The 24,714-nt window shown below is 37.5% G+C and overlaps 2 protein-coding genes and 1 long non-coding RNA gene across 3 annotated transcripts; 1 reads left to right on the top strand and 2 right to left on the bottom strand.

Annotated features, from left to right (window-relative positions):
• The first annotated feature begins 361 nt into the window (after positions 1–361).
• Positions 362–932, top strand: LOC133737379 (uncharacterized). The gene is made up of 2 exons (XM_062164946.1): positions 362–424; positions 498–932. The coding sequence occupies exons 1-2, from the start codon at positions 362–364 to the stop codon at positions 930–932; spliced, it is 498 nt and encodes a 165-aa protein (XP_062020930.1).
• A 2,567-nt stretch (positions 933–3,499) lies between these two features.
• Positions 3,500–7,007, bottom strand: LOC133741186 (cytochrome c oxidase assembly protein COX15-like). The gene is made up of 7 exons (XM_062169122.1): positions 6,780–7,007; positions 5,828–6,126; positions 5,259–5,484; positions 4,933–5,178; positions 4,685–4,795; positions 4,076–4,207; positions 3,500–3,913 (listed from the first exon to the last, which is right to left on the bottom strand). Exons 1-7 carry the CDS (start codon positions 6,936–6,938, stop codon positions 3,743–3,745), a joined length of 1,344 nt encoding a protein of 447 aa, XP_062025106.1. The 5' UTR covers positions 6,939–7,007; the 3' UTR covers positions 3,500–3,742.
• Positions 7,008–20,837: 13,830 nt separating this feature from the next.
• LOC133741264 (uncharacterized) lies at positions 20,838–22,101 on the bottom strand. The gene is made up of 4 exons (XR_009861765.1): positions 21,882–22,101; positions 21,705–21,797; positions 21,089–21,179; positions 20,838–20,976 (listed from the first exon to the last, which is right to left on the bottom strand). It is a non-coding gene; the product is annotated as an uncharacterized LOC133741264 (long non-coding RNA).
• Between the last annotated feature and the right edge of the window lie 2,613 nt (positions 22,102–24,714).

Consider the following 24,714-nt stretch of genomic DNA (forward strand, 5'->3'; position numbering starts at 1 on the left):
TTTTCTTGAAATGCTTATATAAACTTGTTGTAATGATGCTATTTTGAGTATTTGTGATGGGGGAAAAAGATGGAACAAGAATTCTCCCCAGAAAAGTACTTCCTCTATTACTCTCCCTTCTACAGAATCCTCTCTTCAAGATGATGAAAAGAAACTTTGAAGATAAATGATTTACTCATGAAAAATGAGATTGTACTTGAGTTCCATCAGAGTAGGGGGCATTTGATCTAAATGGGAGGATGATCTAATTCTCTTCTGAGAGGGTTGCGGATATGAATAGAGTAATGTTTACCAGGATTGTTCAAAATGATACTGGTGATTTAGTAGTCTATTATAAAGTCCCAACTAATTGTTCTAGCACATGGTACTAATCCCACTGGCAATATCGTTGATCAATGCTTGCTTGCTACCTCTAGTGGTTGAAGTAATTTCAAACATTGCCATTTAACCTTCTTTGGAATGGAAAGTTTTTGTCTTCTTCTCAATTATTTTTTCAGCTTCAAGCTCAGTTCCTCACATTTCAAGCTTTACAGAAACCTTCTTCTTCCCCTAGGCTCCGAGTTCAGAGGCCTTGGACGCCTCCATCAGTGGGTTGGATTAAAGCCAACATTGACGGGGCTTTCAACTGCAGTGCCAAGAATGGTGGGATGGGAGTCATTTTTCGCGATTCGGAAGGTGAAGTGGTGGCTGGTGGGTGTCGGTATGTGAGTGAGGTTTCATCTGCTGAGGAGGTCGAGATGAGAGCCAGCAGATGGGCATGTCAATTGGCTGTTACCCATCAGTTGACTCCGATTATCTTCGAATCCGATTGCTTGACTTTGGTTCAGGCTACCAAAGATCAGAGTGGCAATCTGTCACTTCTTGGTCGTCTGGTGGATGACATTGTAGACTCCTTGCACTCTGCCAGGGGCTTACTTTGCCCACATTTATAGGGAATCAAATGTTGCAGCAGATAAACTTGCTAAATTAGCTTTATATTCTAGGTTAGATGTTTCTTGGGTAGGTACCATTCCTCTGGCTGTTAGGGAATGTGTGGCCATGCATTGTACTCGTTAATCTCCTTTGAGTGCTATAATAAAGTCTGACGTCCTTCTTTCAAAAAAAAAAACATTGCCATTTAACCTTGATCTGAAAAGCATCAGAAGAAATGGTATTGCAATGAAATGCTTTGTCTATATTTGTTTGTTGGTATATGTGGAAATGGAGAAACAAGGGGTTCTTTCTTCCCCAACTAATGCTGTGAAATGATCCTTGTTAGTATAAGAATTTTAAGTGTTGGCTAGTTTCTAATAAAGTTCAATTTAAAGTGAAACAAGCATAATGGGCGAGAAGTGTACAGTCTCAGTCTAAGTTGTAAGTTAATAGACCCTAGCGAAGAAAATATGAGAATGGCAAAGCAAACATAATAAACTCTGAAATCTTCAATACTCATCCTTGTATTTAGTATTTGAACTGCAAGGAAGACCAAGAACCAGGAAACACCATAAAGACCTAAAATTACTTCAACTCCCACAAGAAGCCACAAAGTATGGCATCAATTATAGAGCAAGTCAACCTTATAAACTGTGTAACAGAAAACAGAAAAGCTTCATAGATACATAAACACTAAGATTATCATTCCTTATATAGTCCTTCAAATTCAATGAGCATTATAACCAACTAAAAAAAGAATGCATCTATAATCAAAACATAAGCCAATTGTCTGCAAGAATTTTGTGATTTCAAATATGTGAATTCAAATTTACAAACCTTGCCGCATCACTACGAGCTGCAAAATTCTTAAAAAACAAAGTTCTTTGCATTTTACATTAACCGCTTATATTCAGGGACTGCTTGAACTTCTCAAGCAACCAGTTCTCATCCAAGAGAGGAAGGAGCCCTCCAGTACATTTTTAGACAGTCATCTAAATCCCATAATGTGTTAGCCTGCAACAGTACCAAGTATCACCATGTGAGCCAAAAAGCCAAATGCCAGACCATTTTTTGAGCATGAGTTCCTCCACTTACAAGAATTTTAAATCCCTCCTTATTTTGTTGCCTACAGAAGCGACAGTTGGACAAATTCCTTATCGGTGGGTTTATAGTTACCCTGGAAATGGCTAACAATTTTTTTCTCTGATTCACTTCTTGTATACAACATTGGGCCTAACAAAGTGTCTGTTTGGATATTTACTGAAAGTTAAAAGAATTGGTAGTCAACCATAGCAATAAACATTAAAAAACAGATGCTATGACAAAAAGGCATAAAATATACTGGGCCTCATCCTAATGATTTCCTATCATTCTTTCACCCCTATATACAGCATTGTTGTTAGAATCTAAAATGTGGTAGATAGGCACTCTACATCTTCCTTATTATGAATTTCTTCTTAATTTTAATGAGGCTATACTATATCTACTCCCCATCCAGTCTCAACATACATATGCAGACACAGACAGAGCATTGTTTCCCAATAAGTGAACCTATATGTTTGGAAACAGAATCTTTTAGTATATCAACAGTTCTTCACATGACTGAGATAAAATAGATAGATATTGTACATGAACCTGAAGAAGATTAGAAATAAAACCTGAATTTCTCCGAGTTCTCAGAAGGCTGAACATAATTTGTTAGCAATGTTGTAGGGCAGAACTCCTTTCACTGCTCCCCTGAAACCTCCCATTGCTGAAATTATAAATAAATCTTCCCTCTGTCAAGAAAGAAACTTCCATGTAAGTGCAAGTACCTTGTAAAAAGGAATGTCCAAGATCCAGATTCTAGCCATTAAATAGAATATTTTCCCAAGAATTTTTCTATTTATATTGCTGACACCAAATTTTTTCTTTTTAGAAGGCATGTCACTTGGAGAAATGAAGCGAGAAAAATCAAATCAGTACCTGTTACTTTTGCAAAGCCAATTGCAAGTCCAATAAGACAGTATAAGTAAAGTCAATTGCAAGTTGCAATGACTGAAAGGCATTCCGTGTTTATGGAGATCTAGTGTTTCTGATACTAAAATCTGAATGACTAGTAAGAGGAGCCAATACAGCAGACCATCTATATATGCACATAAACCCTGAGTCCCTTGTTTCTGATAACAGTTCATTTAACCTCTGGATTGCTTTGAACAACAAAATACCATACAATATACAATTACTCATACCAGACAATACAAGAACCATAAGCATCCGTAAACACTAAAGACTAACATGGAACCCCATAAAAAGAAGATTATAAGTAAAACTAATCATCTTTACCAATGAAAACTGCAAAAGAGAAAGTGCCTTATAATGAGAAATATATGAAATGAAGAACACGGCATTCACTGGGGAATTACCTCATACTGGTTGTAGTAATGACGTAAGGTAGACCAAAATGTTCGAGCTGTCGACTACCTTGTAATGGTTATATTACCAGTATGAGCCAGACATTGCATTTCAATAGAGTTGTAGCTCAAGAAAAGTGACCTGTTTCTACTACTGTTTCCATTTCGATACTGTTTCCACTTGAAAATAACGATGAGAAAGGTTTCCGTGTATTCAACAGAAGAGGAATTGATATGACAATAGGATATGGTACATAGAAGCCCTAGTACAAGCAACAGAGCTACATATTTATCCACATTTCCAAAACTCATGTCCAGCTTTCAATCTGGCAATTTATCTATAATAGAAGAACTTATTAATAATTAAATATTTTATTTCTTACAATTAAAATGTGTAGTGCTTGTTACAAAAATTGAAAATTGTATAATGTTGTCATTTATATTGTCTTTGCTACTTGAGGTAGAGATTTAAGAAGGGATGGTGATGGCTTCCTCACGATGTGATTGAGAAGGATCATAAGTGTGAAGAGAGTCAATGCCCCAGCTTGATGTGCGGTGCCAAGCTCAACAGGCACATACGACAGAAGTGTAGAAATCCCCAGTGTGACCTGCAATGACAATAGAAAGTACACATCTTATTCCTTTACTATAGTATACTGTATACAAGGAATATGTAAACCAACTGATCTTGACAATGATATAAAATGCAAAGGAGAACCATATTCTAGCCACAAGAAGAGAACGAACAAATAATGAAAACTATATTATACCTGAAGGCCAGCCATGCCAACAGTAGTTCCAATCAACGATCGAACTGCCGGGTGTATGTCAAACTTCCTTGTTGACCACCACAAAGCGACAATTGAAAATAAAGTTGCAGTTGCAAGGATACGATGGTCAAGCTACAATCAAAATTCAAAAAAACAATTTATCATACTCAGACTTGATACTTGAAATTTCCAACCAATTATAAAACAGGAAAATAAAGATAGTGTGGACTTTGGAGCAATGATATCCCTATCTTCACAAATGCTATACTGTATTAGATTTATTCCAATGAAATTACACTATGAGCTCAGAGAAGATAGTGTAAGTGCTGTTATTGCAATTACACCTCAATGGGTTCAATATGATAATACCTTGACCTAGCAAATTATCTGTGCAAATGTAATTTGAGGAAAACTAATGAATCAACAGTTTTCTGTTTTTTCTTTTGGAAAAGCTTCAACAATACCTTCTCTCAATTGTTCACTTCTTTATGTTTTATGTCATAGTCATAGTATCTTAGTGTTTCAATATCATAACAGGAACCATTGACGCAACCACAAACCAATGTCAATCTCCTTTTTGCTAAAATAAAATACAATCATTGGTCATACCTGCACAGTAGATGTATTCTCAAAGAAGTTCCGGATTAGTGGCTTCATGTCAAAAACATCCTCTGGGATCCATCTGTCCCCCATCTTGGGAAAAGTATTATAAGCATGTCCCTAGGATTCGACATATAAGCGTAACTATATAAGTTTAACTTATAATCTATTCCTCAGAAAGGGAGGACAAAAAAAAAAAAAACAAATTACTCATTTAGAACGCTATGAAAGTCAAGAAACAAACAAGAATTACATACAGCATCATTCCCGGCAACAAATGCTCCTGAGATAGCAGTGATCCCAACCAGTAAGCTTACAGGAAGAGCAAGTCTCTTCACTTTTGCAGCACCATGAACCCAGGCTACAGATTCAGCAGGTGGTTCAGGCATGACAACAGAAAGACCAGTCCACAAAAGGCCACAGTATATAGCAAAGGCTGAAGTAAGGTGAGCTGCTAATCGGTAAGGGCTTACTCTTGGCTGAGCATACTCAGATGCTGGCTCCTGCGGAAACAAAAGTATTTTAAAGGGCCATAAACTGTAATATATTTCAATGAACGAAGCACAAAGAAATGATATCTAACCTCTAAACCACTTTTAACCATCCACCAACCAATTAGACCCTGCCCAGCACCAAGGGCAAGAAGAGTAGAAAGTCTCAGTCCAAGTTGTAAGGTAATATACCCCTTACGAAGAAAATATGAGAATGGCAAAGCGAACATAATACCCAATGCCCTTCCCCACATACGATGTCCATATTCCATCCAGTAGATAAATTTGAAGTCTTCAATACTCATCCCTTTATTTACACTGCAAATTATCAAGAAAAGTTCTCAAACCACTTCAACTACTATAAAAGGCAACTTAGTAACATCCACTATATAGTTGGTCAACCATATAAACTATATAACAGAAACTACTACTACTACATAAACACTAACATTATCACTAATATAGTCCTTCAAAGCCCAAGCCAACCAGAAATGAAATGCCTCTCTGCCAGCAAACTAAGCTAAATTCTAGAAGGGTTTTGACCCAATTTCCAGTTTACAGCCAAGTTTACTGTAGCACTACGAGCTACAAAACCTGAAAGGGCATTGACTTTAAAGCTAAATTATTGCTAAAATAATGGAACAGCGTTGTTTGCTCTAACCGCTTATATTCAGGGGATTGCTTGTACTTTTGGAACTCAATCAACCAGTCTTCATCGGAGAGAGGCGGAAGCCCCCCAGTAAATTTCCAATCAGTCATTGAAAGACCAGATCGGGTTAGTCGTGTAGCACCTCCAAGTATCACCATGCTAAACACCCATGCAGCGGAGCCGAAAAGCCAAATGCCAATCATTTTCTGAGCACGAGGTCCTCCGTTTACAAGAAACTTCAATCCCTCCGTATCTTTGATGCCTACAGAAGCCACAGTGGACATATTCCTTATAGATGGTACATAGTTACCCTGAAAATGGTACAAGAATTTCCACTTTATTTTTACCAAAAAAATAAATAAATAAAATAACTGAGCAACACAAATTTCGTCCTTGAATATTCACTGAAAAATGAAACTCCAAGAACTAGTCTTTGGTCCAATGCATGCATCATAGGAAACTGATAGTTAAACTCTAAAAAAAAATAAAAATTCAAAGAAGATTCGTTTCATGATATATGATTGGTGAACAAGCATAGTTTCTGGAGACACTAATATATAACCCATTTCTGCAATTGGAGGCTCCTATGCTTTATATAACAAAAGCAGCAGCCTGAGTCAGTAGAATTCAGCACTAAGCTAGCAGCAAACTGCAATCCAGGCCTCCAAGGGTTGTCAATCCCAAGACATGATACTCACTCAACCACCAAAATTATATCCACTACATGCTATGATTTGTCTGTTTTAACTTCACTGAGGCAATAATCACATCATCCCAACTACAAAATCACTTGTGTAGCTTTCAATATGTACACAACAAGACTAGAAAACTTGACTATGTCTCCCAAATCCATTCAATCTCAAAATCCTCGATTTTGCGAAGAAAACTAAACTCTACTGATGGAAATGAGACTAAAGATTTCAAATTTTGTTTGAATTGATGACACAAAAAATAAAGAAGCAACCTTGGAGAAAGATGGGGAGCTTTGCAAGCATTTCCTTGTGAGCCCAGTAGAGAATAGGCGGTAGGTAGCCTCCTCATTGGAAACCCTAGATGCCCTCACATTGTAGAGAGCCTTGCTATTGTTCTTCACAAACAACGCAATCACTCGGCTCCGAAACATGGTCCCTCTCAATTCTCAATTCTCAAGCTTGTGGGGTTTAGCAGCGGTTTTGGCTACTCTGAAGCAAAGCTGGAGGTTTATTTGGCTTTTCGAGCTCCAAAAACGACGACGTTGGGTGTAGTTTTAACTTTTCAAGAAAACCAATACGTGTATCCATTTCAAACCACGTGTGTACTTGATTTTCTTTTTTTCTTTTTTTTGGATAGATGGGGCCAAAAGGCCCGAAACACTTGATTTTCAAGTAAAAAGGTAAAAAAAATTTGTTACTATTCAAATATTTGATTCTATTTAGTATTGGAAAATAGGAAAATGATCATTTACTCAGTTTTGGGGTTAATTAACCCCCACTTACCCAAACACTCTAAAATATTGGAGAAATTTTTGAGTGCTCCCGTCACTTCACGTGGCATATGTGATGGACCACTCTAATTGGTCCACATCATTGTTGATTGTATTTTCTTTTTCTGTTGGAACTTGAAACCTAACGCCGTCAACCAAGAACACACTTCACATTATTGGAATTAAGAACAAGATCTGAAAGTTCTTCCATTCTGACTATATGCAAAGCTGGAATTTTCAACTTCGCTAGAGAAATTGGGAGATTCAAAGAAGCTTTAGCAATTATACAAAGCTGGATTGTTCTTGAATTTCTCCTTCCCAAAATTAAGTTTCATCCATTGATCTGAGCTCATATAATTCTTTTCGAAAAACATTTAATCTCATACAGTTCGAGCTTATTGCTTGGCTGTAGTTTGAATATTGGATGTATTCCACTGGGATTATTCATTGGGAATTTCATAACGACCAAAAGCCCAATTCTCTCCCACCTTCTGTTGGATGTTTCCAATTCATTTTTGTTTTTTCAATCCGATTCCTCCTAACATAAGCCAGAGAAGCAAGTCTACCATTCTCTTCACTCTCTCAATTGAAAGGACAAGGTTCTTGGTATTCATCCATTTTTAAAAGGGCCAAATCCCAATTCTCTTCCACCTAGCCTGCATGGATCATTCCCAATTGGATCTCAATTCGAAACTTTATTCGTTCTTTTCATTTGTTTTTTTTTTTTTTGAAAGTAATCTTTCCATTTGTTTTTTGAATAGAGATAATGTCGTTGTGAATGTTTTAACAGAGAAAAAATAAGAAATGACGTGGACCAATCATAGTGGTCCGTCACATATGCCACGTGGAGTGACGGGAGCATTCAAAAATTTCTCGATTGGCCCACTTACCCAAACACTCTAAGAGATCATTTCCCTAATACCTAATTAAGTTTTTTTTTTCTTTTCTTTTTATTTCTTTTTGGTACAATTTTGCCCTCTCCTTCTTTGTCACTTAGTGAGAGAAGTCATCGGAGACCTTGCCGGACTCCGAAGACCAGTCACCGGAATCCCGGATTCCGGCGTCTGAATTTATTGCCCCATAATAATACCTAGTAACCATATTATTGCCCCTCAATAATCTTTTATTTGCCCCCAATAATTTTATTATTGCCTTCCAATAATCGTTTTTTTGCCCCCCAATAATCTTATTAATATCCCCTAATAATCTTATTGTTGCCTTCCAATAATTGTTTTTTCGCCCCCCAATAATCGTATTATTGCCCAACCAAATCATAATAAACAAAACAATCACTACTAGCAACATCCCATATTGAACTCCGCCTCAAAGAGAGAGAGAGAGAGAGAGAGATAGAGAATGGCAGTGGAGAATGTAATTGGGACTCGGACAAAAAAAAATGCAGAATCGGGCTACAGAACAAGCGAAAACGCAGAACAAAAAAAAAGCAGTGGAGAATGTAATTTCATCAACTCCGGCGACAAGTCTCCGGCTACAGACCAAAAATGCTACTCTCTTCGCCGTCCAAGTGAAACCTCCCCCTCACTTGTCACCGGAAGCCCGTGAACCTCAACATGATCGGAGCCCCGTGAACCTCAACATGATCATGCCTCCAATTCCAGGTCCTAACTCTTGTCGTTCTTGTCGTCCTCTCTAATTCTAGGTCCTTCCTCCTATCCAGACCGAGTCAGCGATAACGAAGCCGAGAATAGAAAGCGGCGACTTCCTCCTATTCCAGGTTCTTGGTCGAGTTGCTGAACTGACTTGGACTTGAATCGCAATGCCGAGCACAGAACGACGCCGAGCACAGATTGACACCGAGAACATAACTGAAGTTCTCTCTAACAACCGGAAATTATCTATCCAGATCCGTGAGAGAGAGAGAGAGAGAACAACCGGAATTTTTCGATCCAGATCCGTGAGAGAGAGAGAGAGAGAGAGAGTCTGAGAGGAGAGAGTTAATTAATAGGAGCAAAACTATCAGTAGATGTTAGATTGGGTAAATGGGGTTTAAAAAACTCTTAGTGGAGTAAGTGGGCAATTTTTAAGCTGAAATTGGATAAGTGGTCACGGCCCCATTGGAAAATGCTTGAGACACCAAATATTTATACCAAAATTGAGTACCAAATGATGTGGCATACAACACTTCATCAATATCATTCCATAAATTTCAATGACATGGATTTATTTATTTTCAATTTAAAAACAGAATGTTTTTGAGAAAATATTTTGTATATTATCAAAACCCTAATGTTTTACAAAAATCAAAGCAATTACAAATATAATTACACTGCTTCTCGTGAAGAGCAGCCAATGTTATTCGTTAATTGGCTTCATCTTGCTTAAATGGGGAAAATGATGAAGAATAAAACAGATAGAGAGACCAATATTGATTCTTATCCAATTCTTTATTTGAAGTCTATTATCCATCAGCATTCTCAATTTATGGACAAGCTAGTTGATCTCATCCTTGCTCAGTTCTATTTATCCAATGACGACCGGAATAAACCATGGTTTCAAAGCCTCATTAACCTGCAAAAGCTTTAGGTAAGAAAGAAATAAAGAAAGACATTAAGAAAGCTCGCAGAGATCGATTCAAAACTCAAACATCAAAGACCCAGTTATAATCTTTCATGTGGGAATTGTTTTTTTTTTTTTTTTTTTTCTAATATATATTTTGATCTGGGTATTAAGGTTGCAGAGAGCCAGATTGCTATAACAACTCCATCTATTCATTTTCTAAATTAATTTGGTATTTTGTTTAATTGTAACTTTTATTTAATATAAGTTTTCTTAATTCTTAAAAAAAAAAATATGGCATGTCAACATTTAAATGGATGATATGGCATGTGCCATGTCATTTGGTAAGTAATTTTGGTACAAAGTTTTGGGATCCCTAGCACTACTCTTTAGTATTTTAGGACCCTCTCCTGTCAAAAGTGTGTTCCTAAAGCTGCAGGAGGTTTAGGTTAATGGTGGATTCGATTAGTTTCTAAAACGTATCTTAAACATTGTGGGTTCCTTGCAGTTAATCCTAATTAAAGTTTCAGATTCTGCAACATGGAAAGCGTTCTAGGTTGAGGATGCAAACTCTGAGACATAGGGATGTTATTGCGTACTTATTTAATTAAGATCAGAAGGTCCTCACTAACATTGTTAGGAACACTAACTGGCTGCTTAGGAATTGTAAAGATAATTACTAGAAAACTAGTATATAAAGGAAGGACTAATTTCAGTTTACCCCCCTGAGGTTAGGGGTCGTCATCATGTTAGTCCCTCTAGTTTCAATTTAATCATGTTAGTCCCTGTACTCTCAAATTTAATCAACCGTGTCCAATTTTTGGACTTCCGTCCAAATTGGACGTTAAATCAGTCCAGTGGGCCCCCTTTTGGGGGTAAAAGGGTCATTTTCGCACAATATGGCTCCAAAAATCTGAAAATTGTGTCTTCAACCTATGTACACCAAAGTTAAAATAAGTCTATAAAAACAACAACTAATTTGGAGCATTTTTAAGGGTTATCACACAAATCTGGGCACACATTGTCTTTAGCATTAGCATTAACAAATCTGGGCATATATAAAGTGAATTGAAATAAATGGTTCAAGGAACTAGATATTTCATTGAAGAATAAGAGCACACATTGTCTTTAGCATTAGCATCCCAATGGATGAATATTAGAACATTACATCCATAAAAACTAACAAAAACAAATTTGCAATGGGTTTTAGCTCTAATCATCTTTTCAAAAAATTAGAGCTAGCAACCAAGTGACATAGCAACAAGGTTGCGCAAAAGATTGCAACATAAACCTAATACGATAAAGTTTAGGGCATGCTAATTATACCTAATAGAGTACCATAATCTACTTTTTCCCATCCTTTGCATTATCTCTGATTCTGCTAGAGGACCTAGTCGGAGCTGCTTGCTTAGAAGATGATGATGGCTTGGCTGGAGGGTTAGACCTTGTTGTAGCAGGAGGAGCTTTAGCATTTGCTGGAGCTGGGGCAGAAGTTGCTGAAGCCTTTGGAGGTCTACATTTTGGCTTGCCTGAAGCATTTGATCCTTTTACTGCTGCTGCCTTTTGTTCATCTCTCTTTTTCTACAATACGAGACACCAAATTGAAAGAAAAAAAAAAACCAAAAACGCTCATTATTCATGTAAGGGACATCTTCAGACCAACACACAAACAAAATGGACATAAATGCAACACCCAAAACCAAAAACTGTTGAACTTTATTACCTTCAGTTTTTCTGCCCTTATCTTTACCTTATGCCTCAACTCATTCTTCGTTTTAGGTCTCTTTCTCTGAGTATTGGACTGCAACATATAAATACATGAAATTAGTACGGAGTCAGTTGTAAAACACAAGTCAAAACACAATGCAACAAGGTTGAAAGTTCATACCTGAGTTTCAGAAATTGATGCATCTAACTTCCTCTTTTTATTTTGGTTTCCTGAGGTCTTATTCTTGGCTGGCAAGTGTCTATGACAAGTCTTTTGGTTGTGTCCAACTTGACCACATTTTCCACACTTGAGAGACCTCTGAACCTTGCCAAGCTTGATACCACCAGCTTCTGCCCTCTCAGATGCATCCTTCATCCTCTTTGTCCTTGGCCTCCCTGGCTGCCTTGAGTACTGTGGGGGAAGGATTGGGGGTTCACCACTTGTTGACCATAGATCCATACCATTAATAGGCTTTATTGTATTGTTATAAATGGCCATGTAGGTCTTCTTCATGTAACATTGGTCCACATAGTCTTCGGGGGCATGTCTCATGAAATTTGCTGCTGAAATTGCATGTTTACATGGGATGCCAGTTAAATCCCACCTCCTACATGCACAGGTTCTTGCTTGCAGGTTCACCACATGCTTGCTTCCTCCAAAGCTTTCAACCTCAATTTCTGGTCCACCTGATCCACTAGGAATGCAATCGGTTGCTGCCTTAACCTTGTTTTTCTCTAGTATCTCCCTAGGTTTGGGGCAGATTGTATCTTCATACCTGAGCATCTTATCCCTCCTCAAATGGATCCTTTTCATCAGGTTAACCCTTATCTCTTCAAAACATGTCACAATCGGCTTTGCTCTAGCTGGTACGATAAAACCATTAAAGCTTTCACACAAATTGTTTAAAAGGATGTCACACTTCAAGTGTGTGTTGAAGTGTGACCTGCTCCAATGCTTGGCTGCCCTTCTAGGATCTACAAACAAGGCAGATATATCACATTAGTCCTCAGCTTGTCAAGTCCAAAAAACAATAGTTAAAAGGGCAGTGATTGATTATTTGTTAGCCAATCATATGCTCCGGGATCAAGTTGCTTTAAGAGGATCATTTCCTTGGTGAAATAGTTCGCTGCGGTTGCCTTTGCACATGCCCAAAGTTGGTCCTTCATCACCTTACCAGGGAATAACTTATTGAAATTTGTCCACAAGTGCCTAACACAAAATCTTAGGTCTGCAAGAGGTACGATCTCTTCAAAAGCAGGTAACAATCCCTTTTGCTTATCACTTATAAAGGTCCACCCAGCTCCCTCATCCCTTATGTTCAAGTCCTTCACTAACAGTTCCAGAAACCACTCCCAACTGTCCTTACTTTCCATCTCCACCATAGCATAAGCCAAAACCCATGTTGTGTTATTTGCATCCAATCCCACAGTTGTCAATAACTGTCCACCGTAGCAGCTCTTTAAATGGCACCCATCAAGCCCAAGGACTGGCCTACATCCAGCTCTAAAACCCATCTTCAATGCTCCTAAACATATATAAAGTCTCTTGAACACAGGTAACTGCTCTGGATTGTCAAAGTCACACTTCAGATCAATTGTGGTGTTTGGGTCAACTTTCTTAAGCTCCTCTCCATAATCCCTTATTCGTGCAAATTGCTCTCTAATAGATGCTTCTAGAAGCTGTAAGGCCCCTTTTTTTGCTCTATAAGCTTGCTGAACTGAAACTCGTGTCTTCAAACTAGCTGACATACTTTGAGCAAGTGAATCTGTCGAATATGAAATGCAAAAAAAAAAGGGTTAGCAAACAATATAAATTAGTTCCTCAATTATAACCTTATAATTGGAAAATAAATTAGATGAATGAAGGAAGTTTACCTGTTGCCCAATTTGGGTTAAGCTTAATCTGCTCTGCAAACTTTTCTGTCAAGTATGGTGTCCGAATCATACTGTTTTCATACACCCTAGCACAAGTGTGCTCTGGATTGTAGGTCTTCACCATGAGAGTGTCCTCATGTTGCATCTTAGATGCATAAAGCTCAAAAGGGCAGTTCTCTGCTTTGCAAATCACCCTCACTCTAAGCCTATCACTTTTGACAAAAACAGTTTCCCACCCTTTTTGTATTGCTCTCTCTCTTATGGCTGCTCTCAAAATTTTAGCTGTTGCAAACTTCATTCCTAAACTAAACTGAGGGTCATGCATATCGGTTTTCGGATTGAATTCAGGGAATGCCTCTCCATCTCCCTCTCCATCAGAGTTTGCCTCATTCCCAATTACTTCCTCATCACTGTCAACAGCTCCATGCATTGCTTCATTATCCTCGACCTGAAAAAGGATGTCACTCTCCATACTTGCACAATTTCCTTTACTCCCTCCTCCAATCCACTGCCCCATATTATTAAACTCACACTCCATGCCAGCCAACCAGTCCTCATCATCTACACCATAGTCATCATAGTCTTCCTTGTCAAACTGTGGATCATAATCATCATCCTCTGAACTGTTCTCAAACCACAAGTCCTCATCATCTGTACATGCTTCATCATCTTGGTCTGCATCATTAGGTACCCTACTTCTGGTCTTCCTTAAATCCATGCAACTCACTTCAACATCCATAAGATTATCCAGAAATCTGTGCTTCTCTTTTTCTACCAGATCGGGCTCTTCATCCACAAGTTTTTGCTTCCCTTTGTCTTTCGGATCATGTACTTGGGCTGAGCTAGCTTGAGTAGGGACTACATCATGCCATTCCAACTCCTTGATGACAATCCCAGTGGTCTTTTTTGTTGGTCTATTTGCGATTTCCTTCCTAGGTGAATCAGCTAGCTCTTTTATCACCACACTTGGTTTCTTTCTAGGTGAATCTGGTAGCTCTTCAATAATCACCCCACTAGAACCGGCCTGGCTGAAAGCAAAGTTATGATAGTCATCTTCACCATACATGAAAAAATCATCTTCTTCCTCATCATATTCACCCTTGAGCTCTAAGTGATCCAAATATATGATAACCAGCCTAATTTGTGGAACACAGCAACACATCGTAATAGCATCAAAATCAGTACTCAGCTTGGTTAAAGCATCATCACCATTTCCAATCTTGTACCAATAATTTATCCTTGAACCACCATAGTCTTCATTCAACCCCCTTACCATGCAATCAACTTCCACAAGTGAAATTTTATCCTTGTCGACATGGTCGTAGTAGGCTATCTTTCCCCCTATATACTGGTTATCCCTAATAAATCCTCCATGATACATTTTAACAGTAAAGTAATCTGGGTCATCTGCAAATTAAAAAAACAAAAACAGAGCTTTATCAAGTCAACAGAGCTTTATCAAGTCAATACCACAAGAAACAAAGCATGCTAGGTCCACAGCAGAAAACACTAATAGCAGGACTGCAGCAGCACCATTCTTTACTATATGCTAGGTCCACAAGAACAGTATTAAAAGCCCCAACTCACCTCCCCAACAACTTTCTTCATCCTACTTCAATACTATATTCATCACTTTCTCTAAACCATAAACACAAACAGACAAAAATATAAAATCCTACAATAAATTATCACAACCCAACCACAGTTTTCAGTTTAAAATCACTTCTTCTTAAGTTTCGAAACCCCCAATTTGGCAGTAGCTAGAAACCCTAAACCAAAACCCCGATTTGAAACCCCCAATTTGTGCTATAGGTAGAAACCCCAAAATAGAATATAGAAACCCTAAACCAAAACCCCGATTCGAAACCCCCAATTTGTGTTGTAGGTAGAAACCCCAAAATAGAATATAGAAACCCTAAACCAAAACCCTGATTCGAAACCCCCAATTTGTGTTGTAGGTAGAAACCCCAAAATAGAATATAGAAACCCTAAACCAAAACCCCGATTCGAAACCCTAACTATCATAACAAAACCCAATCGATTAGGCTCATAAACAAACGATTAGCCTTAAAAACGAATACTCACTATAAATAGGAAGCTCATCTCCTTCGCTTTCATTGCGCGGTATCCATTCATCATCTGCCATTCCACCTCAATAATGCGTTTCGAGTTCTCAATTCCGGAATTAGGATTAAATTCTGGGTATCGGGTTCTATTCTGGGTTTTGATCCCTCACTCTTCGTTTTGCCTAAGAGACTGGTTGTTGGTTTAGAATGGGTTTCATCGAAACTAATCCAGATTTTTTTTGTTTTAGATCTGAAATGGGAGACTGTGCTAGGGTCAATAGGTATTATTAGATTGAGGCACTCGATGATTTTGGGGAAACGAGAAGTTGGAGGGAAAATGGAATAAGGGCTAGAGAGTAATTTAGCCTCTAAAACGACCAATTTGGACTGATTTAACGTCCAATTTGGACGGAAGTCCAAAAATTGGACACGGTTGATTAAATTTGAGAGTACAGGGACTAACATGATTAAATTGAAACTAGAGGGACTAACATGATGACGACCCCTAACCTCAGGGGGGTAAACTGAAATTAGTCCTAAAAGGAATCTCCAATTCGAGTTGATTTCCAGGTTAATTACTTATAGTTGGTAATGTTGAGAATATATACATCCCACATGGGAAAAATGGGACCTTGCCTATGGGTTTATAAGGGTTTGGGCCACTCCATCAATTGCCAATTGGTTTTGGATGTGAACCCCAGATTACTTTATCATGGTATCAAAGCGGGTTACCCACGTGTGCATGCCTAACGGCCACACGAGCTCCACGTCACCCAAAGTTGTCCACGTGTATGGCTTGAAAATTCGCCACACGTGCGGGGGCGTGTTGAGAATATATACATCCCACATGGGAAAATAATGTATTGTTTGCTTATGATGATACTGGGTACAATTACTATGTATAACCTATTGCACAGTGAAGCATATAATGTATTCATTGACATTTAAAAAAAAAAAAAACTTTTCTTTAGTGGTGCAGCTCAACATTATAGTTTCAAAATCCACCATCGTGGGTAGTTTCATGGTTTAAGGCGTAGCATTGTTATAGAGGAGGTGAAGTCTTGTGTAGAGGATCTTGATGAGGACTAGAGTGCATGATCAGCTGGGATATTAAAAAAAACCCTGATTGGCTTGCTCCTTTGGTTCTTGGCATATTCTGGTCTGAACAATTCTGCCAATTTTTGAAGATGGCATTTTGATTTGTTATGGTCCTTTTTGGATCAGTTGGCAACCAAAGACATTCGTCAGTTTGTATCTGAAACAATATAACAGTTTTTTTTCTTTTGGTTGAAACAATATAGCGGTTTTACTTGTCTATTTATTTTTGATTTGCTTAGGTGAATGGACAAAATTTTGATTGCACTTGTTAAGGTGTGCAACACTAATATTGAATTCTTATGCAAATGACCGCTTTGTGCTAGATGTTTGTTCAGATGTGCAGTGTTATTTACTTTGGCTATAAAAGGATCTGTAGTTTGGGAGAAAATGGGTGAAAAGAGGGGTTTTCACAACTTTTTTTCTACGTTTTGGGCTTACGAAATTGGAGTTCAGAGACAAACTTGGAGTTCAGAGAAGGTGATATGTTGAGCTATTACAGTAAGAGAAAAGAGATTGAAGTGATGATGATAACTCCAGTTACTTTAGCCAATACTCAGGTGTAATTTATATGACAATTAATTAACCTTGGCAAGAGGACTTAAGAGGTTAAATTGATGAAGAAACAATTGAGACAATTTCTCAGGTCTAGAAGTTTATAATTAAGTTACAAGTTAAATGCATTAAGAGAAAGCTTAGAGGAAAAAACACAGAGAACTAATTAAGGACAAGAACCTAATCCTGTGCTGAGTCCACCAACAAAAGCTGCTGACACTGAAATGCTCAGTCATCTCTCTCCTCCAGGACCAATGCCCAGTTCTGTGCTTCAATACACTGAAATGGTTTAGGACAAAATTGCACAGACTAGTATGTTATATACAAACTCAAACCTATTATATAAATATAAATACATGGAGCACAGTGACTCCTGCAGGTTGCTAGGTAGGACAAACTGCATGGTGGTACATGAAGACAATTGTACAAGCCCTAAAGACAAGAATATATGCAGGGGAAATATAAGCATGCGCACAAGGACGTACGTACCTGCATCAATAACTCAAATACATATCAATATCATCAAACTCTCTCTTGAACCATATTGTGTTTCTGTGTGTTTGAGGCTTTCAGCTCAAGGTTTCTATTCTCTCTGGTATTCCATCTCCTACTCTGTTTTGGTCCAGTTTATATTTTGGTTAATGAGCTATATTTCTATGAAATTGGTTTGAAATGACTCTTTTCTTCAACATGAATTGTTTTGAATGATTAGCTTATTGTATGTTCATACTGTTAATTTCAACGAACTCCATCAAGTTCCTTCCTTCCTTACAAAAGAAAAGAAAAGAAATAATAGCTAGCTATAGGTAAACAAACAGGCCAGGTGCCTCTTTTTAATTATTTCTTGCTTCCCCTGAAGCTAAACCAAAAATCTTATTCTTTCTCCCCATTTGTCTGCAACTAAACACTTCTTATATGCATATATGGAGTTATATATTTGGTATGCTGTTGTTCATTGGTTAAAATATATTTGTTTGCAAGCTAGAATCTCAGATTTCGATGGTTTTCCTAAAGAACAGAGACATTTAGTTGACGGAAAGGTGAAAGGCATGAAATTTAGAGGGGTTAGCTAGGGGCTTTTCTTTTCTTCCTAATTTCTGGGGCTCTATCATTTTCTATATGGCTGTATTTCAAATTCTCTATTTCCCCCCTTTTCATTTTCTGGGGAACTAGTCATTTTATAGAAACTGAATTTCAAGGACTTGAGTCACTTGACAATGAAAAACAAGTTTTGGAATAGATCTATTCCAAAACTGAAATTACATGCTATCGATCCCTTCACTGTGCATAGAAGCACATGCACTTTGGTCAGGTAGATCGATGATCCTCAATCAAAATCCGACTTCAGAACTTGATCGTACCGGGGATCAAGGTCTGTCAAAGGAATCATATGCATGCATGATCGGCCTTAGCCTCCTCGATCAGCCAACTTCTTATAGGCAATGGCAACGTCATGAATGATGCATGTTTAAGTCTAAAAGAGACAACAGTCTAATAGGGGGTTTTTAATGCATTTTCTCTATATATTAATGAAATTAAGAAAGCAAATCCTATACCTTGTAAATCAAGGAAACCTTATACAAAAGAACAGCATACAAACTATGTTTGATCATCCATTTTCAAAATTTTCTTTCCCATGCCCATACAAATTGAGAGAGGATAAGACGAAGGCTAGGAAGACCGAAACGAGAAGGAAAACTTAAAACGAGTAAAAAACTTGAATATGTCCATTGTCACTACTGAAATGATCATGAAAAGCTGTTGGTGAGATACCATATCGATGACCAACATAAGATCCTTGTCTTGAAGTCGGAAAACAGGCCGGTGGCCACCAAACCCTTTGCAATTATGTGCAATTACAGAAGCAGGCAGGCTACAGCCGGCATTTCAAATTCGAAGAATTGAAGGACTGGGTTTTCTAACAACATTGGATTTGCATTCTGACCAACAATGAAAAAACTATTGGATTTACATGGTGGCACTGGAATCCATGTTAAAACTTCTCGAAGACTTTAACTCCTAGCTGTTTATATTTGTCTTCTCACATCTTGTTTCGATTTCTTCCACATTCATTAATTTTTATTAAATCATACTTGGTACAAACTCCAAATATTCAGGGAGTTTTATACACTAAGTAGCTAGACGAGGCAACTATATTGATTATTAACTTTCAGATATAACATCGTAAGAACTCTTTTTTCACATCCATGATAAGAGTTTGATTCTTGTTTTTTCTTCTATAAAGAAAGTGAGAGAAACCCAGAGAACCCAGCTGGTGCTTTTACCTGAAATGCGTAAAGTTTGGTGCTTTGAGGTTGAAGATGAAGAAGAAGAAGAAGATGTGAGGTCAAGGGTTCTCAGAGATGGAGGTGTAAGTTCTGGGCCTGTAACACTGCTATATATAGACCTACGACACAGCAGACCAAACAAGGCCACTCGTTTATTGTATATTCCTTATTTGCCAAAATAATTGAGACAGACAAAAGTGCTTCTGGCCAAAGCAGAAAAAAAAAAGTGCTTTTACAGTTTTACTCATGTGCTGTGAGTAAAATTTCAGGAATTTTGAATGGGCAGATTATGTGAAAAGTGCTTTTCTTTGTTATGGAAAAGTGCTTTTTCATATGGAATATTTTTTTTAGCTTTTGGTAACTAATCATTTGGAGGTACCAAAACAATTGCAATTGTCTGTGACTCTGAGTTTGATTCTATACGAGATTGAATCCTCGATAACTCTTTGCAATTGTCTGTTTCAAACATGTTTTTTCTTCTATAACAAGTTTTGGAATAGATCTATTCCAAAACAACTACCATGTCCTTCTGATGAGAACAATTTGAAAAGAAAGGAAACTGAAATTTTATCTTCACATTCGAGACTCTAGTAAAGCATAAGCCACCACTCATGTTATCCACCCACTACCATCAACATCGTCTCTAGTAAGCTTTCAGTCCCCAAGTAACCAAAAGACTACACTACTTCACTAAAACGCAGATAGTTCAAATCATCATGCTCACTCTACACAAAACCAAATCGCCACGAAACAAAACCTGAAGGAAGCAAGAAGATAATTGGCAGTTTCTGTGTTTTGTTTCAGAATCCGAAGAGTAATAATGCATTCAAGTTTCAAGAGCAGATTTGTACCTCCTGAGTGGCCTTTAAAAGAGCTTCAAGCTTTGCTTCAACCTGAGCAAGCCTCTGTCACCATCAACACTTTGCTCATGTATTCTTACCTACTTTTGCACTAGGAAACAAGAACCACATGCAGGCAGCACGACATCTTTTATTGTTAGAACCATTTTGGATGTGTATATTATACTGTGTGCTTAAAACAAATGTTTATTCCTCTGGAGATACCAAACTAAAACAACACAAAAGCGACTTAGAAAGGCATACCATTCATTCGCCAAAGTTTCACTTGTCGATCATCAGCTCCAGACACAATCAGAGGGAGAGTAGGATAGAATGAGGCCCAATTAACACCCCGATCATGGCCTTCCAAGACATACTTAACAACAGCATCAACTCCACCAAAGAAATCTGTATTGAATCTACAACTATGAATATACTATACATATCTCTACCAGATTATCTTTCTCAAGAATCAAAAAGACGAAGCTAATGAATCAGGAACGATGCTAATTTATATCAACAATATGCCAACAAAAAAAAAATAACATATGAAGAAACAAAATGAAAACATAAAACACAAAGAAAGAATTCTATTTTTATAAAATTCATACTTTCCGCCAACATATGGAACTCCTTTCCGAGAATTAGCAGGAATATCTCCCTGTAAACCTGGAATAATTTCTGTCATTGCTTGCACAATTTTGTGATCCTCGCTGTAGCTTTCATAACAGCGACCCCATCGTGGATCTCTACATACCTAAATTTGAAGTTACAAGTGAAGCAACAAATAAGAAAACTATAAAGCAACCATATGACATCTTTAGCCATATAAAGAAGAAACTTAAAATGTATAGGAGTGTATTATTCACCGCAATGCATGGAGCAAATGCATAAGGAATGCCCGTAGCTCGGACTTCAAGAGCAGTTGCAGCACCAATTCTTTTCACCAGTTCAGGATCCCTGTATACTGAAATTATTAAATATAAAGCACATTTGACTAACCACATTGTCCAAGCCCAACAAGATGATGCAGATTTTGGCTAAATAGTAGCATGATGATGCAGTATGTTCTGAAATTTTAGGCTAAGAAATTGAAAAATCTACTTGCCTGGTCGCTCCAAGCCCAACATTATGCGGCAAATTCTCACACTAAACTTAGCCTATTCCAATTTGCCTCATATATTTTCGAAACTAAACAATTTGCAGAACTATAAATGTCAAAATTCCATGCTATTCTACTCTACCTATTTTCTCAAAATGCAGAAAACTAGTCATAGATTGCAGCTAACTAAACTTTCTTAATCAATTGCAGATACAATAAGAGAAGCCCATTCAATTCCACATAGCCATATACTCAATTGCCCATTCAATTCCATATAGCCATATACTCAATTGCCCATTCAATTGAGTATATGGCTATGTGGAATTTCCGAAAATTTTCGAACCAAACACTGCCATGAACGAACAATAAGTCAAAAAAAGTACCTGTAATCAGAATCGGAGAAGCATTGCAGGAATCGAAGGGAGCTGATCTTCTTGGGAACCAAAGACAGAGAAGCCGAGCTGAGCTGAGAGACGCTGCGAGTGAGAGAGAGAGAGAGAGAGATCTGAGCTTTTGAGAGAATTTGAAATTGAAAACTGAGAATGAAGAGCGATTGGTACCTGGAGACGAGTTGATGGCGGGAGGGAAGGACTGCTTGAAGTCTGAAACGACTAGGTGGCTCCGACTCCGTCGAACATTATGAAGGTCACCGTCGACTGAGGCGAGAGCTTTTGGTGGCGGGAGACGAGCTTTTGGCTTCGACTAGGGCGTTTAGTGGCTTTGTAAAAGCTAGGTCAACCAAATTTCAAATTTCTCCTAAAATTTAGAAAAAAACGAACAGCTCCCCTCACCAATTTTTTTTTTTCTCTCAAAGTTTTGACAGCGTTTTCATTCTGAAATTTTCAACAACGTGCACACCTGCTTGTTGATAACTTAATTGACAACTTGCAGATAACAACACGCAAAGTAGGTTGTTGATAACCAAATTAACAACGTGCAAATGACGCGTGTGGTGTTAAATGGTTTACTACAACGCACATTATTTGCTCGTTGTCGAATGCTGTAAGTAACAACGAACATTTAGAGCATGTTGTTATTGTGATGTTGTGGTAGACTACTTTTCTTGTAGTGAGATTTGAGTTTCTTAAGATCTGTGAGGCCTATTTTTTTTAAAAAGTAACACCTACGTCAGCAGTCTAGCACATGTAAGATGTAAAGCCTAATGCCTGAAATCAAATATGGTAGCCCAACATAAGAGAATTCCCTTCTGCCCAAAAGGCAAGATTTCTGAATCTATTTTGAAGCACACTTAAGTCACCCAGGAGGCCAGACTAGGGGGGACATGATATGCTCATGTATGAATATAATCGACTGTTACTCTGTTACCAACATGTTCAGTGTGAAATTCACTTTGCTTCAACACATGCAACAACTCAGCAGTTCAAATCAGCATTTCATAGAAACTATTGTTCTAGCGATACAAGATTGCAAAAAGTATGGATAAGAAAGTTCACTTGAGCGATTTGAATACACTGGTCTCATGGATACATGAAAAGTGAAATGCATGAACTTTGTGTTTTATTGATAATGTCTATAAAGGTGTTAGGGGTTGGTGTGTATGCCTTGCTAGCTTCCAAACTCTGGTTGTATCATTTCTGTATGGCTGCATTTCAAGTTCTCAACTTCCCCCTGTTTTCTTTTTCGGGGAGCATACCGGTTATTTGTAGAAACTGAAGGAATTTTAGGTGGTGACAATGAAAAACTTCAAACATAAACTTGTGAATATATAGTTTAGAGTTTTCTTAGATTGTTGATGCCTATTCTTTATCGGTTTATTGTCTTTGGTTTATTGAGTTCGGTCATCAGATTATTCGTCTTCTGTTATTTTGCAGATAAAGCCATGGCTGCAGGAAAAATTAAGACTTACTTGGAAATGGTTGATACTCGGCTTGGTGGTAAGTTAAACATGTCCATCTCCTGTCTCAGAAATAAAGCGACACTAGTAAGAATTAAACATATATACTTGTGTGATCATGCAATACATGAAACTATTCCAATAAGTTACAGAACTCTTGGTCACCTAGGAGGCTAGGGAGAGACAATATGCTCATCTATTAAGATTGTAAAAACAACAGATTGATATATTAGTTTGTATTGATATCAACCATGTCAGCCTGAAGTGCATGATATAATGAGCATTCTGAGAACACAAATATGCATACTTAGTGCCATAGATTTTATTCAACAGTAACAAGAATGTAGTTATCTTAAGTAGGCTTTTGCGCTGTTAATTAAGAATATGGTTTCAGAATGCATCTTTAACTATTTGAAAATAATTACAGCCTAAATAATAAATATGCTCTGCTCCAGAATCACCATATATATGACCATTGAAAGTTCATTTTGAATCAGTCAAATTATACCGATCTTCTTTGATATATTAGAGCTATTTAGTTTTAGAACTATTAGCTTGTGTTGTAATTAGTTTTGTTACCTTATGGCAGGGGGAATCAAGAAAAACGATGTAACCCTTATATCTGGCCATGAGAAGTTGGCAAGGACAAGGACAGATCTGTGTCACCGATTCTGTGTTATTAGCCAAGTAAGTGACTCGGTCCATGGTTCTTATATTAAGATGTCAAGATAACCATTTAGGGTTGGTCTGTTCCCTCCCTGGTTGTGTTTCTGGTTTCTTTGTTCCTAACCTAGCTTTCCTTTGGCCAAGAAGCTAGCTTTCCTTATCTGTCCAGGACTTCTTGCGTGTCTTTAGTAATATTCAAAATAAGGAAAATTAATTTACCTTCTTATATGTAATTGTGATTATTATTTAATATGTCTTTATTTATATGATTTCTCTTAGAGCTAATTATGTATAAACCAAAAATATATAATAAAAAAAGGAAAAATTGAAAAATTTTAGACCATTGTTTCCAGTGCTTATCTGCATGCTTAGCATAGAAAGAGTTTAAATGAAGAAAATCAGCCAATTAAGTGTGATCCGTTAGAAGTCAATGAATGTGATTGTGTTTCCATTCATTCCCCTTGATTTTAGGTTGACATAGTAATCTCTTGGAAATTTGTTTGTACTGCAATAGACATGTGTACTGCATAATCTTCACTATATATACATCTCATATTCAGTCTTTTACAATTGTATTTCCATTTTTTTGGCTGTGTTGCAGCTCCCAGAGGAAGATGGAGCGAAAGAGAAAGTCATGTACCTTGATTTCTCAAGAGCATGTAGTCTTAGGCCAGACAAAATGCTTGTTACAGCAAAGAGGTGCTATATGTGGCTAACTTTGTTTCTGATTTTTGGTTTGTTTAGGTTAAGATTTTCATATATACTTAATGATGTTTTTGTTGTTGTTGCTATAGCTTTCCCTTGCATGGAGACAATGTATTGAAGAATGTGACGTATAGTAGAATTTCTCGTGGAGAAATTTCCAATGAACA

This window comes from Rosa rugosa, chromosome 3, assembly GCF_958449725.1.
Source record: "Rosa rugosa chromosome 3, drRosRugo1.1, whole genome shotgun sequence".
Classification (NCBI taxonomy): domain Eukaryota; kingdom Viridiplantae; phylum Streptophyta; class Magnoliopsida; order Rosales; family Rosaceae; genus Rosa; species Rosa rugosa.

Bases quoted from the DNA above. Each gene is read 5' to 3' on its own strand.
- LOC133741186 (XM_062169122.1), bottom strand. From the start codon at position 6,938: ATGTTTCGGAGCCGAGTGATTGCGTTGTTTGTGAAGAACAATAGCAAG. The intron at 4,208-4,684 runs GTATGACCAATG...TTTTGATTGTAG, and splicing joins AGAATACATCTACTGTGCAG to CTTGACCATCGTATCCTTGC. The intron at 3,914-4,075 runs GTATAATATAGT...TTGTCATTGCAG, and splicing joins TTGGCATGGCTGGCCTTCAG to GTCACACTGGGGATTTCTAC.
- LOC133737379 (XM_062164946.1), top strand. From the start codon at position 362: ATGGTACTAATCCCACTGGCAATATCGTTGATCAATGCTTGCTTGCTA. The intron at 425-497 runs GTAATTTCAAAC...TTATTTTTTCAG, and splicing joins TGCTACCTCTAGTGGTTGAA to CTTCAAGCTCAGTTCCTCAC.